The 15423-nt window shown below is 39.2% G+C and overlaps 1 protein-coding gene across 1 annotated transcript in view; it reads left to right on the plus strand.

Moving 5' to 3' along the window:
* Window positions 1–7910: 7910 nt before the first annotated feature.
* TTPA (tocopherol (alpha) transfer protein) overlaps window positions 7911–15423 on the plus strand; it is a 12948-nt gene continuing 5435 nt past the window's right edge. Inside the window, exons 1-2 of the mRNA XM_004679847.2 lie at window positions 7911–8111; window positions 14247–14400. Coding sequence (XP_004679904.1) covers window positions 7911–8111; window positions 14247–14400 — 355 coding nt within the window. The remainder of the gene's footprint in view (window positions 8112–14246; window positions 14401–15423) is intronic.

Here is a 15423-nt window from a genome sequence, read left to right on the forward strand (position 1 = left end):
GAAACATTCACGTCCATGGATGCAGCATTTGTTAAGACTCCATGAAAGAATGAAGTCTCACTCATTTTGGACCCTAAGCGAGGTTTACAATTAAGCAGAAGTAGATTTTTGACATTAGGAATGTTGATAATTACATCTAATGTACAAACATCCTCATATCTTGCCCAGAATCTTTTGGTTTACACTCTTGATCTTTGGTTGATAGGGGATAAAAGAATACACTAGTTGCAGTCTCTGCAAGAAAAACAAAGAATTGCTGATTTCTCATAAGGTTAAGCTTAGAACTACCACATACCCCAGAAAGAGGATGTGAAAGTAGGCCCTTCAATAGATACTATTTCACCAATGCTTAAAGCAGTAGTATTCAAATACAATAAACCAAGTATCCAAGACAGAAAGATAGATAAAGCAAATATGGGCACATATCTCACTAGTGGTGCAAGAAGCTGAAGCTAAGGGTAGCCACTGCAGCACAAGTTAGATTTGAGGCCAGAAAGCTAACCCACATGGTGCAGCAGACCTCTTCTGTGCCACCCACTGATACCTTCAGCAGTGTATTTCAGTCCATCTGCCTTTTTTGCTCCCCACTCTGTCTCTAGTGAATCCTCTCCATAAAAATAATACAAGCTTGCAACATGAATGGACTTTGAAAACCCTAAGCTAAGTAAAATGTCAGCCACAGAGAGCCAAATGTTGTATGATTTCATTCGTATAAGGTACTAGAACATATGAACTGATAGCCAGAAAATAGAGCAGAAATTATCGGGAAGGAGAGTGGGTTCTATTGGTTAATGAGTATAGAGTTTTAGTAGCGGATAACAAAAAAAAATGTTTTAAGCATAGACAGTGGTTAATATCTTATGAATGTATTTATTGCCACTTAGCCATACAGATGAAAAGTTGATAAATAATATTTGTTTATATTTACAACACACCAAAATGTTTGCATCACCCTTTTATTCTGATTTTATTTCTCTGTCACTCAATGTTTCTGCCAGTCTTTGTGAAGTCTCTTTAGGTATGTTTGATAAATGATTAATATGTCATGACTGTGACCTGACCAATAACAATGGTACGAATCAACTTAAATATAAATGGCTACTTCAGAGACACAAAATGTGAGAAAATGTGTACCTCAAAAACAATAAAACGGGGGCTGAGGGTAGATAGGTGCTGTTGTTTAAGCTTAGGTCATCAGAACATAGCTCATATGGTCCTGAGATAAATTAATCCAGGGACATGGGTAGCAACGTATCAAACAAAAAATGAACTGATTTAAATTAGTAGTCAGCCACCATGAAGTCCCACACCAGAGTTACAAAACAAGTACATGTATACACACTTTGGCATATTGAAGCAAAACACATACTTCAGGAATCTATCAGATAAAGTAAAGATCTTGAACAAACAGGGCACTTGTTATCCTTTACTTATGTTTATCTACATATTTTCACATTTATTCTCTGATTTTATTCTACCATAAAAATAACACAATTTGGGTAGATGCTACTACATGAATGGACTTTGAAAACACTCTGCTAAGTAAAATGTCAGACATTTGATGCGACTCTTGCAGCATTTCCACGAGATGGAATTCTACTCAGCGAGGAAGAAACTGAGACTCCACAGTTAGGTTCTTCTTGCGTCATATGGCTGTAAGATATGGGATGACTCCATACTCTGGCGTAACCCCCAAGTCCAGGGCCTGTTGACCATACCACAGGAAAGGTGGTCTTATCTGTTGTCGCTGAACCACAATGTTTACAGCATTCCTGGGGCTCAGTAAGTGGACAGGTAAGTTCTAAGAGCCTGACCTTGTTTAGTCATTTTGTCTAACACTCAAGAACTGAATGGAGTTATGTTTCATAGCAATAAGCCCTGCAGGTTTAATTCCTTCATTTTTGAATAGGGATAATATTCACATTGCAGTACTGTTGAGAAACTAGAGACAATGTATGTAAACAACTAGCACAGTACCTAGCAAAATGGTAGCTATTAATCAGACTTAGTATTTATTCAATTGTTTTATGTTTACCCATAATAACCTAATCAGCCAATTCTATACTAAAATAACCTGGTTTCCACAAATGAAATTCATATGAAAAATGATTGCACATTTGAGGCAACACAGCATGGTGGTTAAGTGGGGATTTTAAATCATAAACAGCCTTAACTCGACTGATTCCCAGCAGTGTGATTTTTTTTTAGGAAAGTTATATAGCATCATTTTTCCTCCATTCCCTCAATTATAGCATGGGAGTAACAGAACTACATTGTAGCGCTATGGTGAAAATTAAATCTAACTGGGGTGGGAAGAATGCACTGGATTGTGGTGATGGCACACGGTTGAATTGGTGGTGCGAAGCCCATGGGGAATACAGCTGAGATGAAAAAAAAAATGCACAAAACGAAGAATTATGTAAAATATTTAAAATATAATAATAAAAAGGGAAAACTATGGAAAAGAAAATGGAGGAGCAACTATTGTTCCCTAATATAATCAATCCTAGGAGTCTAGGATTCTCCAGAAATCTGTTCTCATAAGAGTCAGGACAGGCCCTCCCTGGTGGCGCAGCAGGTTAAAGCACTGCACTAAGAAGCTAAAGCCACTTCCTCATGAGTTCGATCCCCGCCTGCCCCAGAGGTGACCCACATAGCGTGGCAGACCTCTCCTGACCTGCCCGCTGCTCCCCTCAGCAGTGTATTTCGTCTATCTGCCTGTTCTGCCCTCCACTCTGTCTCTGGTAAAGCCTCTCGTCACCCCTGAGCCTCTGGCCTGTACCCTAGTTCTGTATGCACAAATAAATAAATCTTTTTTTTTTTTTTTTAAAAAGAGTCAGGACAGGAGTGGGAAGAGCACAAGGGACTATGGTGATGGTGCATGGGTGAACTGGTGATGGGAATTTCATGAGGAAATCATGCATTGTACAAAAATGAAGGATGAGGTGATGAATATATATTTAAAAAAATTTCAATTAAAAAATAGGAAGAAAAAAAGAAAATTAAATCCATTCATATAAAGAATTTAGAATATTGCCTGTCAGATAGTAGGATAATATAAGCCTTTGTTTAAATAAGCTTTGATATAGACTTTAATACATCATTTTCTAAAGAATGACTGATAGTAATATGTTAGATAATATTCCTAACAAGGGGTACAATTTTTCCTTTTAGACATCCATATTTTTTTTAATGGACAGCTGAAGTTCAAAATGTAGTTCAAAATCAAGTATCCAGTTTACACATCTAAGTAAAGCACCCAGTTCACAGATGAAAGGATCCTGTTGATTGAAAGGGAAGATAAGTTCTCTCAGAGGACATTTCTTGTTTTGCAATAAGTATAAAATATGATTTTTTCCCTGAAATCAGATCCAGAAAGACTTCTTGCCATTTATCAGGGTAAATAAACACTGGAGAAAGGGGAATACCGAGTGTTTCTGTAGGTTACCGAATATTGTGACTCTGATACCCAGAGCCCACAAATACCCCAATGGCCTTATGAAGATTAGTGTTAGATGGAATATTTTGCAATGGATTTGATGGGATATATTGATTTTGTGGTAGTTTCCTCATTAAAAGAATATGTAAAGAAAATAAATATATTTTCTATTGGGCAGAATCCCCAAATTGGTTATGACCCTTGGGGTAAATGTTAGTTTATTTATTTAGTTTTAGTAAATGCTACTTTAATAGAAAAAGACTATAAACAGAAACCCTTGACCATCCCAAGCTGTTTGGGCTCCACATATCCCCCTGTCCTCAGCTGCCATCTTCTACTATTTTCAAGGTAAACAAGAGCAATACCAAGTAAATATAGGGACTGGGGAATTTTTTTTTATTATATTAGTTTATTTTTACATATTTTTGTGCATTTTTCCATCTCAGTTGCAATCCCCTTGGGTTTCCCATCACCAAATCATGGGACTGGGGAAATTTAACTTGCTTATTAGACAGCAAAATTAAACAGGTTTTAGAAGATGATTAGGGATTTTTGCAAACAGTCTGAAGTTGGTACTAATTTTAGCTAAGGTTCTACATGTGGTTTCCTAATTGGGGTAAATAAACATTGCACTACTAATCTATAGAAGGTTTTTCAACTTCAGTCACTAAAGATAATCAAAACAGTTTGCCTTTATACTGCAGGGATTGTGCATGCACTTAAGTCAGGGCTATGAAGCTCTCCTACTTTCTTCTCTTATGTGGTTCAGAGACTTTGATTATCTGTATATGCAATACTAGGTGGTTATGTAGGATTCTGACCAGAAACCGATTGTGTTCTCAAATTGGATACATTACAATAGCTTAATAAAAGGAGTACTTACAGCAAATGATGGGAAGTGCCAAGTCATTACCACTTTCCCATTTGCATTGGATTGAGTGTGTCTGCCTAAAATCTATGACCTTTGCAGAACCTCAAAATTCAAGACCTTATTTGGAAATAAGAGTTCTTTTATTTAAGATTTTACTTTAATTTATTTATACACACAAGATTTGGGGTACAGGTCAGAGGTGTGTTTTGGGGAGTAAGAAGATTTACCAGAGACAGAGTGAGGACGGAACAGGCAGACATACTAAAATACACTGCTCAAGGGAGTAGGAGAAAGACAGTAGAGGTCTGCTGCACCATGTTGGTCAGAACCTGGCCAGGGATTGAGCTTGTGCTTCAGTGGTGGCCGACAGCTTCATTGTACTGAGACCTAAAGCCCTGTGCTACAGGAAGGCCCTGGAAATAAGGGTTCTTAGGTGTTATCAAGCACATATGAAGGCATACTCAATTAGGGTGGATCTGACCCAATTAGGAAGAGAAAAAAAAAAAGACACAAACACAGATGTTTGGGAGAATACCATGTGATGATAGAGACAGGGATTGGACTGGTACAGTTACAAACCAAGGAACACCAAGGATTATAAGCAAGGACCTAAAGCTATAGAAACATATGGAATAGATTCTCTCTCAGTCTCCAAAAGGGGAAGCAAGCCTGAGAACACTTAGATCTTAAACTTCTGTCTCCAGAACTGTGAAAATATCTCTCTGTTTTTCAGTCCACCTGAATCCAGCCCTAACAACTGAATATGGAGTTGAATGGACACAAGACACATAGGATGGATAGTTTTGGTATTGTGGCCTCTGGTGACGAATAAAACCAAATTGCTGCATTCCCATGAGGAGGAAGCCGGGGGATAAAATTTGGCCTCAGACACTCCTGTGTGGTCAGTGTCTTCCATTGGCCAAACACAACTGGGAGTCAAGAGACAAGGAGCACACTGAGACATTCAATGACCCTGTCTTGTGGCATGCAAAATGGTAGAAAAAGGGAGAAGGTGCATCAGGAATGAAAATAGAATTATTCAGGATATTGGTCTGTTACATTATTATATATTGACTGGGCCTGGTGAGCAGGACCTTGCCAAAACATGCTTTTGTAATATTGCAGCAAACCAGGGAGTAGGAGATAAACCCATATTAATTCAGCTACTGCTATATTAATGACAATTATAATATGGGACAAAGATACTTCCCTCTTAGCCCCTCTCTGGTGGCACAATGGGTTAAAGCACAGCACTATGAAGCTATTGCAGCCACTGCAGCAAGAGTTCTATCCCCAGCCAGGGAGGTGACCCGCATGGTGTGGCAGACCTCTCCTGTTCTGCCCACTGCTCCCCTCAGCAGTGTATTTCAGTCCATCTGCCTGCTCTGCTTCCCACTCTGTCTCTGGTGAATCCTCTGCACTTCTGACCTATATACATAAATAAAATAAATCCCTAAAAAATATATTAAGATTCTTTCCTCTCAAGTGAAAGATAAGTTGTTGTACCTATGACTTTCCACTGCAAAGAAAGAGGCACCAGATCTGATAGGAGACCCCTTTGGATTTTAGAGGTGACACATTACCAAATTTGATCATGCTGATTCAATTTATTTAGTATCCAGCTGTCAGATTGCCAGTGTTAAATGGAACTTGAAATATGAAAAACCTCTGCAGTAGGTCCTGGCCAGAGACCACAAGTTGCCCTGCAACGTTGTATCTTAGAAACCAACTAGAGGGCTGGAATTATCTATGACAAACAGATGTCCCATACAGAGAATCACTGTGTGGATTTCTAGGGTTCTACAGTAAGGTCATTCCTTATTTTGCTCACATTTCTTTAATCAAAACACAGCTCTAGGGGGCCCTCCCTGGTGGCACAAGGAGTTAAAGTACAACACTATGAAGCTATCCACAGCCACTGCAGCACTAGTTCAATTCCAGGCCAGGGAGCTGAATTCACCGGTCTTGTCAGCTGCTCTCCTCAGCACTGTATTTCAGTAGATCTGCCTGTTCTGCACCCACTCTGTCTCTGATGAATTTGCTAACCCCCCCCCCATACCTCTGGCCTGCCTGTACCCTAGTTAATTTATGCATAAATTAAATCTTTAAGAAAAAAACAACACAGCTCTGGCTTGCCATTGGGCCCTGACTATGACTGAATGTCTGATCATGGGACACTAACTGTGAATCCTGAATTGTCCCATCATCATTTCACATTGAATTGTAAACCTTTATTGCATTAGCTTTCCATATCACTCAAGTAAAACTCAAAGCTTGGAATTTCTATCCCTCTCATATATAATAGCATTCTCATTGAATTCTGATTATTTATTTTACTATTTTTTATTACTATTTTGTTGTTTTCAGTGACATCACTGATTATCACTTGATTATCTACTTTAAAGGCTTCCCAGATCCCTCAGAATAGAAATCAAAGACTGCATCTCTGTGCCCACAGATAACCCTGGGGCAGTTTCATTTGTTTCAACTGTTTATTCAAATGTCATGTAGGTGAACCTTATATTCCCCCAAACCACTGACTACCAGCTTTCATACCATATGTTGTTACTTATTTATCTTGTTTATTGTCTGTATTTTTCCACAAGTATGAACAACTAAGGTTTTTGTCTTTTTTTTTTTTTAACAGGTACCTGCAGTACCTAGAACAGGACCTGGTTAAGGTAGCCAGTGAGTAACTCTTGTTTGAATGAATGAAATGGCAGCTCACCACCCCTCTGAGCGGAAAGGCAAAGATGTGGCTTTATATGTTTGTGTCATTCTAGAATTTAGCTGCACAAACTATACATTCAATAAGGATTAGCCCTGGGGAGGTGGGTCAATTCTAGGATAGCTGTAATTGGTGGAGATCAACAAAGACCTCACTTCCCTGCTTCATTTTCCTTACCTGGACTCAGACAAGTGAAAATAAGGACTTCGGACTGTCTGTTGGGCGATTAGACAGGATGGAAGAGCCTAACTGAGGGAACATATGGTGCTTAAAACAAATTTTGGCACGTGTTAGTCATTTATTTGTAAATGTCACTAAAAGTACAAAGTGACAAGAACTGAGACTTTGCCTAGATTGGGAGGAAGGAACGGAGTAGTGAGCCTGTTAAGGTGGTATTGTGAAATGTGTGTTTTAGAAGCCACTGTTGTAACATAGTTTGAGGTGGAATGTGAGTTTGGAGCCTTAATGGAAGAAGGGTGGGAAATTCAGTCAGTTCCAGGACCAGGAAAGAAGGAAGAGAGGGGAGGGAGGGAGGGAAAGAAGGAGAAAGAAGAAAAAAAGTGTGTGTGTGTGTGGGGGGGGGCGTTCTGTTGGAAAATTTTAAACATCCCAACCAATGCAATCATCTAGGCAAACAACTTTTGGGTTATACCTAGAGATTTCAGAAATACTGGCGCCCGTGAACACACGTGATTTCCTTTAAGGCCGCAGGTCGGGTCTTCCCGCCGGGCAGTGTTCTCTGCCGGGGCAGGCCTGATTCAAGGAGGGTGGGTGTGTGCTGGACAGCTGTCACCGGAGGAGGGGCCTGAGGGTAGCGCGGGGCCCAAGCCTTTCCAGGCCACCTGGGCAAAGGCGGTGGCGGCGGCGCGGGCATGGCTGAGGCGCAGCCGGACCCCTCTGGGCTGCAGCTCAGCGCACTGCCAGACCACTCTCCGCTGCTGCAGCCCAGCCTGGCGGAGCTGCGGCGCCGGGCGGCGGAGGCTGGCAATCAACTGGTGCCGCTGCCGCTCTCAGACTCCTTTCTGCTACGGTTCCTGCGCGCCCGGGACTTCGATCTCGACCTGGCCTGGAGGGTAAGGCATCCGACTGAGCTCGGCTCTGCGGACTAGACCCGGCACAGACCTCCGCGAAAGCCGAAGTTAGAACCGGTGGCTATGCGAAACTGGCGTTTGAGAAATCCCGCGCAGGTCCTTCCAGTTTCTCTGAGTCACAGAGACAGGGAAGCTAGAAAAACTTGTAGCTCCTTTGGTTGATGCCTTTTCTGATCCCAAACTGGTATTCTATCTTAGGAGAGTCTCCTGAACCTATGAAGTTCGGGGCATCAGGCATTCCTCTAGCTGGCGGGAAGTGGGTGACATAAGACAGCTGAGAAGCAGGAAGCCTAGACTTACCATATCTTTAGAATATACAGTTGACTCCATCTGTGGTGGGGAAAATGAGATTGCCAGTAAAATTGAAAGTCTAAAGGAAGATACTGGCAAAAAAAAAAAAAAATCACTATTAGTATCTAAAGTGTCTAAACATTAAAGTGGGCCGGTGTTTTTTTTCCTCTTTTTTAAATTGGAACAGTAGGGATAGACTTGTACTTTACATGATTCCAATTTTGTCAGTTGGTTGAGATGGAGATGGGAAGATAGGAATCAGAAATAGGACTGCGTGCATGAATTCTATCATACTTAGTGTCCTCATCCGATAAATAACGGTGCGAATGCCTATCTCATTGACTGGTTTGGATGATTGAACATTAACCAATGTCATAGGACAAGATGTGCCCTACACAGAACCTAACACAAAGCGTGCACAGCCGTTGAAACTGATGTAGTTTCAACACTTTCTCCAAACGGCTTGTTCAAAAGCTCCCATCCAGTTGTCTCTGTATTTTTTGTTGTTCCTAATTTTATTTTAATTGAAACAGTAAAGAGTATAGTTGGTAAATCCAATCTATACATAGTAAAGAGTGCAAAATAAGTTTATCAAAGGAACTTCGTAAAAGAAAAATCGTCTTCATCCCAAACCAGTTTCCTAATCCTCTACTCAGAGGCAATAACTTTACCTCTTATTTTCATTTCAAAAAACAGTTTGTTTATTTAACATGTGTAGTGTTTGTTTTAAATTTTGCCTTTTCTTGTCTGATTAATCACAGAACTCATCCTTTGTCTCTTTCTCACACACACACACACACACACACACACACACTTTTCCGGGCTGTCTACTATTCCATTGTGCAAATATATCAAAATCTAGTAACTAGTTCCCTGTGATGGGAACTATTATAAGCCAATGGCAACACTGAAATTGGTGTTCACTCCTTCATCCAGTGATTATTTGCTGAACTACAACTTGCCTGGCTGTGATATACCACCCCCTTAATGCACAGAGGACTCTTACCATCCTTGCTATTTTCATCCTTACTGCTTTTACTCTTTTGTGGACTGTTTTTCCATGTGTTCCTGTAAGGTCAGTCTGAGCAGCATCCTGTAGGGTCAACTTGTTAGCCATCACTGGATGCTGTGATTACCATTTTCTGACAAGCCTTCATCTAGTCTAGGCAGCTATAGAATCCACATGCAAGCTAAAGTCTTACATTTTGATTACAATGTCCAAACCCCCTTAGTTCTTATGCTTAAATCTCCACCCCACAATTGCACATAGAACACATGTAGCGTGTGATGAGTGACTGAGGATGCCCACCTTCCCCTTCTTAGAAATACTCAAATGTTCTCTGAAATGTAATACTTATCCATAACCTTCCTGAGAATGTGCCCAGGAATAGAGAATATACCCCTTATAAATTAAAAAAAAAAAAAACTTATTGAAGGGCCTGGTTTGGGTCTTATACACCATCTCACATTTAGTTTAAAGAGTAATATCTAAATAGAAGAAGAAATAAAATTCACCTCCAAACTGTGAGTGATATATGTAAATATTTTTCTACGTAATTTATTTTTTTTTAATTGTTTTCATTCCACCATGTCCTTGAGGAATTGGCTAGAAGGACTGTGTCTAAATCCATTGGAGAGGAATCAAGTTTCTCCCTGTGAACTTTCTGCCTGACTTTTCTGCCAACTGGAAAGGAAAGGGGAAGGGTTAGAATGTGAAACTGTTTTCTTCATTTGCCCCACAAAAGCAGTAATTCAATTTAAACTCTTATTTATAATATAAAAATCCTATAGTTTGAGTGTATGAAGAAAGCTTGGCAAGTCTCTAACTTATAGTGATATTTCTCATTATTCTAATATTGTATTTGGAGTTATAGCAAATTAATGATTTTTTTGGTATTTGTGATATCAGGTGAGAGGTCAGGCATTTTGGTCACTAGTGTTTGCATGAATTATATCATTGCTTTCTTCGTGTAAAAGAAACTGAGATATAAAAATAACCTGTTCAAGGCAGTTATTAAGTGGTGGAGGAGGGATTTGAACTTTGGTCTAACTCAGGGAGCTTATGTTCTCAAATACACTCACTTGCCCCATAGTTTAAAACATGAAGAGAAAAACAACTGTCAATTTCTACCTGATCTACCTGTTCTTGTGAATTCCTATCTTTCACAAATGAATAGCCCAGTTCCTTAAAAAAAAAATTATTTATATACTTATGCATAGAAGAACTAAGATATAGGCCAGAGGTATAGGTGGTGTGCATTCACCAGAGACAGAGTGGGGTGCAGAACAGGCAGATTTATTGAAATATACTGCTAAAGGGAACAGAGAGGGAGACAGTAGATATCTGCTGAGCCCGTATGTTCGTCAGCTCCCAGGCAGGAGCTCAGAAGACGGTGGTGATAGCTCTGAGATTAACCCCCATGCCAGCAGGGAGGCCCAACATAGTTTTTACATTTTTGTTCCATGGGATAACTTTTTTTTTGGGGGGGGATAACTTTTTTATCAGCTAATTATTTTTAGTCTTTTCTGAAACTTTGAACTTTCAAAATTCCATGGTCCTTTCTGTTAATTCCTTGCTAAATGTAGTTTCATTTACTTACCAAAGTATCATAATATGAGTCACTTTCAGGTTGCACTATACACTTGAGAGTAAGTGCCTTTACAGAAATGTGTAATTTCTCTCAGCTTTTGTTTTCATGTTCATAAAATGGAGAGTCAGCTGTTACCTCTTTTGGGGTCATGAAAAGGAAGTGAAATGATACCATTAAATCTTATAAAAGTGGCACAAATATATTCATTATGTTTGAAAGTACATGAAAAAGTTAAGAAGAAATCTACTTTATTTAAAGGCATTGTTAAAATAAACCACCATTTTGAGTGTTTATTTATTCCTAGTTGTGGTATAAATAAATATCTTCCATAGTGAATATTCATTCACAGCTTATTTCTTTCCTGTTGTAAACTTTTAGTGGTTCTGGATTGGAGAATTGCTCAGTGGCAGTTTTTACTTATACACTTGTGTCAATTGCACCTTTGAGTTATCAGTGGAAAGGTAATCATCAACGATCCAGATTTTTCAATTTGCAAAAGTTAGGTCTTACAAAAATAGAAAGGTAATTTCTACTTCTTTACAAAAGTCATTTATTTGCAAGTAGGTGGTGCCAAGTGGTTTGTCATGCACTGATTTCTTCTTTCGTTTAACACTTGTAGCTGTTGCCTCTGCTGAGCAAATAAGCAAAGGGCCCTGCTTCAAATACCTAACAGATCCCTTTAATTGAAGCAACAATTTTTATCATTCCATAGGAAAATAAAATCTTTCTGTATAGAAGCTAATACATTGCTTCTAGCATTTTGCTTGAACCAGAACGAAAAGGACTATTTGTATGTTTGAGGGAACTATTGAAAAAGGAATGAGCACTGTATAAAGCTTCTAACACTTATTCTGTTAATCCTGAAACAAGAGAAGGAAGCTAAATTCTTCTTATAGACTAGATTGAATATATCAGAATATACAATGTGCCTTTTGTTCTTGCTGCTTCTGGAAACTGCTATTTAGGTCACTGATTATTTCTTTGTTGGCAAATTTACTGACTTTTTTCGTTGTTACCTCTTGTTTGCATTTAACTCTTAGCAACTTTCTCTTTTTTAAAACAGTTGTGAAAGGTACTAAATGCAGCAATGGTAAAAAGAAAGACCTGTGAGTGGGAGAGAGAGAAGCAGGCAAGAGGGGAAGAAGGGAGGAGGGAAAGGAGGGAGGAGAATACAGAAGACTTTTCCCTCCCTTCTGTGTATTTCTTGTTTTTCAATCTAACCATCTTCTTCCTCCCTCTCTCCCTCTTTCCAATCACTTCCAGTTAATGAACATTTCCCATTCTTGGAATATCACCCACAACTTAGTTTTTAAAATTAGTATTTGTAATTTTTCCTCTAGATTATTACTAGTTTGTGCTTATTATTTATCATCTTTACTCCAACAACTCAAATATACAATTTATCAGGACCTTTCCTCTGAACTTCAGTTCCACATTGCTGTTTGATCTCTTTAAACGCAAAACAAATATTCTGCCATAGTTTTAAAATTTAGAATATTCTAAATCATAAAATGGAAAAATTAAAATATAGCAAATTTCAAACACATTATGATTTGAGCCTTCTCCACAATACACTTGCAATGTTTATATCATAATAATATATAAAGTACATAATATATAAAGTAACTATAGCTGGTGGTTCCTCTCAACAAATGAGATTCTTTTAAACCACATTTTTCTAAGCACTAATATTCAAGCATTCTGTAGGCTCTTTGAATGCTTACATTAAAGATTATAGTTATCTTTAATATAAACCTGTACTTACTGCTTGTATAAACAAGTCATCTATAATCTTACTCTACTAGTAGAATAGAATGTTAACTATCACTTCTACAGGGCAGGTATGGAAAGATTCAAAGGAGTTAAATAGTTGTTACCCCAGATCACATAGATAACTAGTGGCAGAACAAAGATTTTCCTGAAAAAGCAGCCTGGGAACTTTTCAGTACAAAGCATAGCCTGTATGACCCAGTTGTCACCAGAAGGTCAGTTTCAAAGAGAACAGGAATTTTATTCTATTTGCGGCTATAACTCAAGTGCCTAACACAATGCATGAACTATTGTAGATACTAAAAATACAGCTAATTTATCTGATTAATTTCTATTCCTTATTAGTTCAAAAGTGTAATACTCTTTGATACTTCATCCGCATATATAGTGGCTTAAACCACAACTTCCTGTTTGTGATTCTCCAACTTGGACAGGACACATCAATGCTTAACGTTGTAATAGATGGGAACTTGACTGAGGTTCAGACTAAAGCAATTTCTTGTTTTCCGTGGACTCTTCTCTGCGTACACTAATTACTTGATAATCTTACTTTGTGGTCTGGAGTCTTCTTAAAAGCCCTAGGCTTGGGGACCTCCCTGTGGGGCAACCTGTTAGGACTTAGCACTGCAAGCTGGCTGCAGCCACCTCAGTGCAGTTCTATCCCCTGTGGGAAGGCTCCCTCTTCTGATCCACAGGCTGTTCCCCTCAGCAGTGTGCTTCGTCAGTCTGCTTGTTCTGCTCCCCTACTCTGTCTGGTGAATCCTCTCACCACCCCTGCACCTCTGGCCTCTAGCCCAGTTCTGTATGCACAAATAAATAAGTCTTTAAAAAAAAAAATCCCAGCCTTCTTCTTCAAATCTAGGAAGGTGTCACTTGGGCCAAAGTAAGATATAAGACCCACCTCAAGTTCATGGGGAAGGCACCTTCCACCCCTTTCAGGGAAGTGTGGCCTGTGTACAGCAGTTGTTAGCAGCTTTATTTGGAGACTACCACAAGGGACACATGAAAATTTCTCCACTTTGAATTTCTAATTTACTTTTACTAAATGGGATCCTTGATGGCAAGGACAACTGGTAATGCATCAGCTTTTCTTGTTTATTGTTTTAAAGATGTCTTTATTTATGCATACAAGAACAGCATCTGCCAGAAGTGTGGGGCAGTTGTGGGAGGTGGGGGTAGGGTTGAGAAGATTCACTAGAGACAGACTGGGAAATTGAACAGGCAGATCAACTGAAATGCACTGCCAAGGGGAGCAGCGGGTGGATCAGGAGAGGTCTGCTGCACCTTGTGGGTCACCCTCTGGCCAGCTGGGGATTGAACTCTTGCTGCAATGACTGCACATAACTTCATAATGCTGTGTCTCACTCGTGGGCCATCAGGGAGGCTCCATATTGGCTTTCCTACCAGTTTCATGAAGTGTTGACCATGAACATCATCTGCAGGGATTTCTTGTTTTATCTTTCAGCTACTAAAAAACTATTATAAGTGGAGAACAGAATGTCCAGAAATAAGTGCAAATCTACTACCTGGAAGTATTCTTGGCCTTCTGAAGGCTGGCTACCACGGAGTCCTGAGAGCCAGAGATTGCACTGGAAGCAAAGTTCTGATATACCGAATCAGTAAGTCATACATTGCACTTTTCTTTTACTTTTCCTTCACCCGCCATATAGAAAGTTTTTGTGAATGCATATTTAAGGACTTAACATTTTTTAGTTCCATCTTTAGACTGAATGTAGATTTTAGTGTTCCTCCAAGTATAAGAAATTGGCAGTTGTGAGGAAACAAATGAAAAACCTACTTCTATTCTTTCAATCAACTATGTTAAAAAAAAAGATTAACAGAGGGAAAAGGAGGAAAATATTAAAGCAAAGGATTTCAGAGGTGCTTTATAGGAACTACAAATAAGAATTCTGACTATAATAAAATAAGCACCACGAGAGCATAGATTTTGTCTGTTCTGGTCGCTGATGCACCCAATGCAGGGACCTGGCATATAGTAAATATATTAAGAATATTTAATATGTCTTAAATATTTGGGGGGATGAGTGAGTAAATGACCAGTTGAAACATACCCTAAGCCAGATGCAATGTGCTCCTTCTCTTAAACAATATGACTCAAAAATAGTTCCCTCCCCCTCCCAAGTCTCCTCAACACTTTATCTCCCAGTACCTTTTTCTTTTCGCTGCTTTCTCTTTTCTCCATGGGCTCTTCCTTGTGTTTCTTATAGATTGGTGACCTATAACTTCTGACCCTTCCTTAGATCTGTGTTGATTGGAAAAGGCAAGTAAGTAGGAGTCACTGTGTCCCAGCACCCTCACAGCCCTCTTGAAGGACAAAGAAAGACTTAGGAGCAGAAGCTTATGAATTATAATGATTCAGAAACATTTACATCTGTGAATACGTTAGGGAATTTAAAATATTGGGATTTGTTTTTCCTGACTAACTATAGGTAAGAGACAGGCTGCTACTCCTCTGCTAGCTTGCAAGACACTACATTTAATTCTCGAAAAAATGGCAGAAGACTGAGTAGAATGATTCTAGGTTTTTCCTCCAGCTTTCTGTCAAATAAAACTGGGCTAATCATGACGTCAATGTGGAAAAACATTGTGAGACAGAAGACCTCACAATGTCTTTTTTTTTT

Source organism: Condylura cristata, unplaced genomic scaffold, assembly GCF_000260355.1.
Source record: "Condylura cristata isolate star-nosed mole 26May11 unplaced genomic scaffold, ConCri1.0 scaffold00009, whole genome shotgun sequence".
Taxonomy (NCBI): Eukaryota; Metazoa; Chordata; class Mammalia; order Eulipotyphla; family Talpidae; genus Condylura; species Condylura cristata.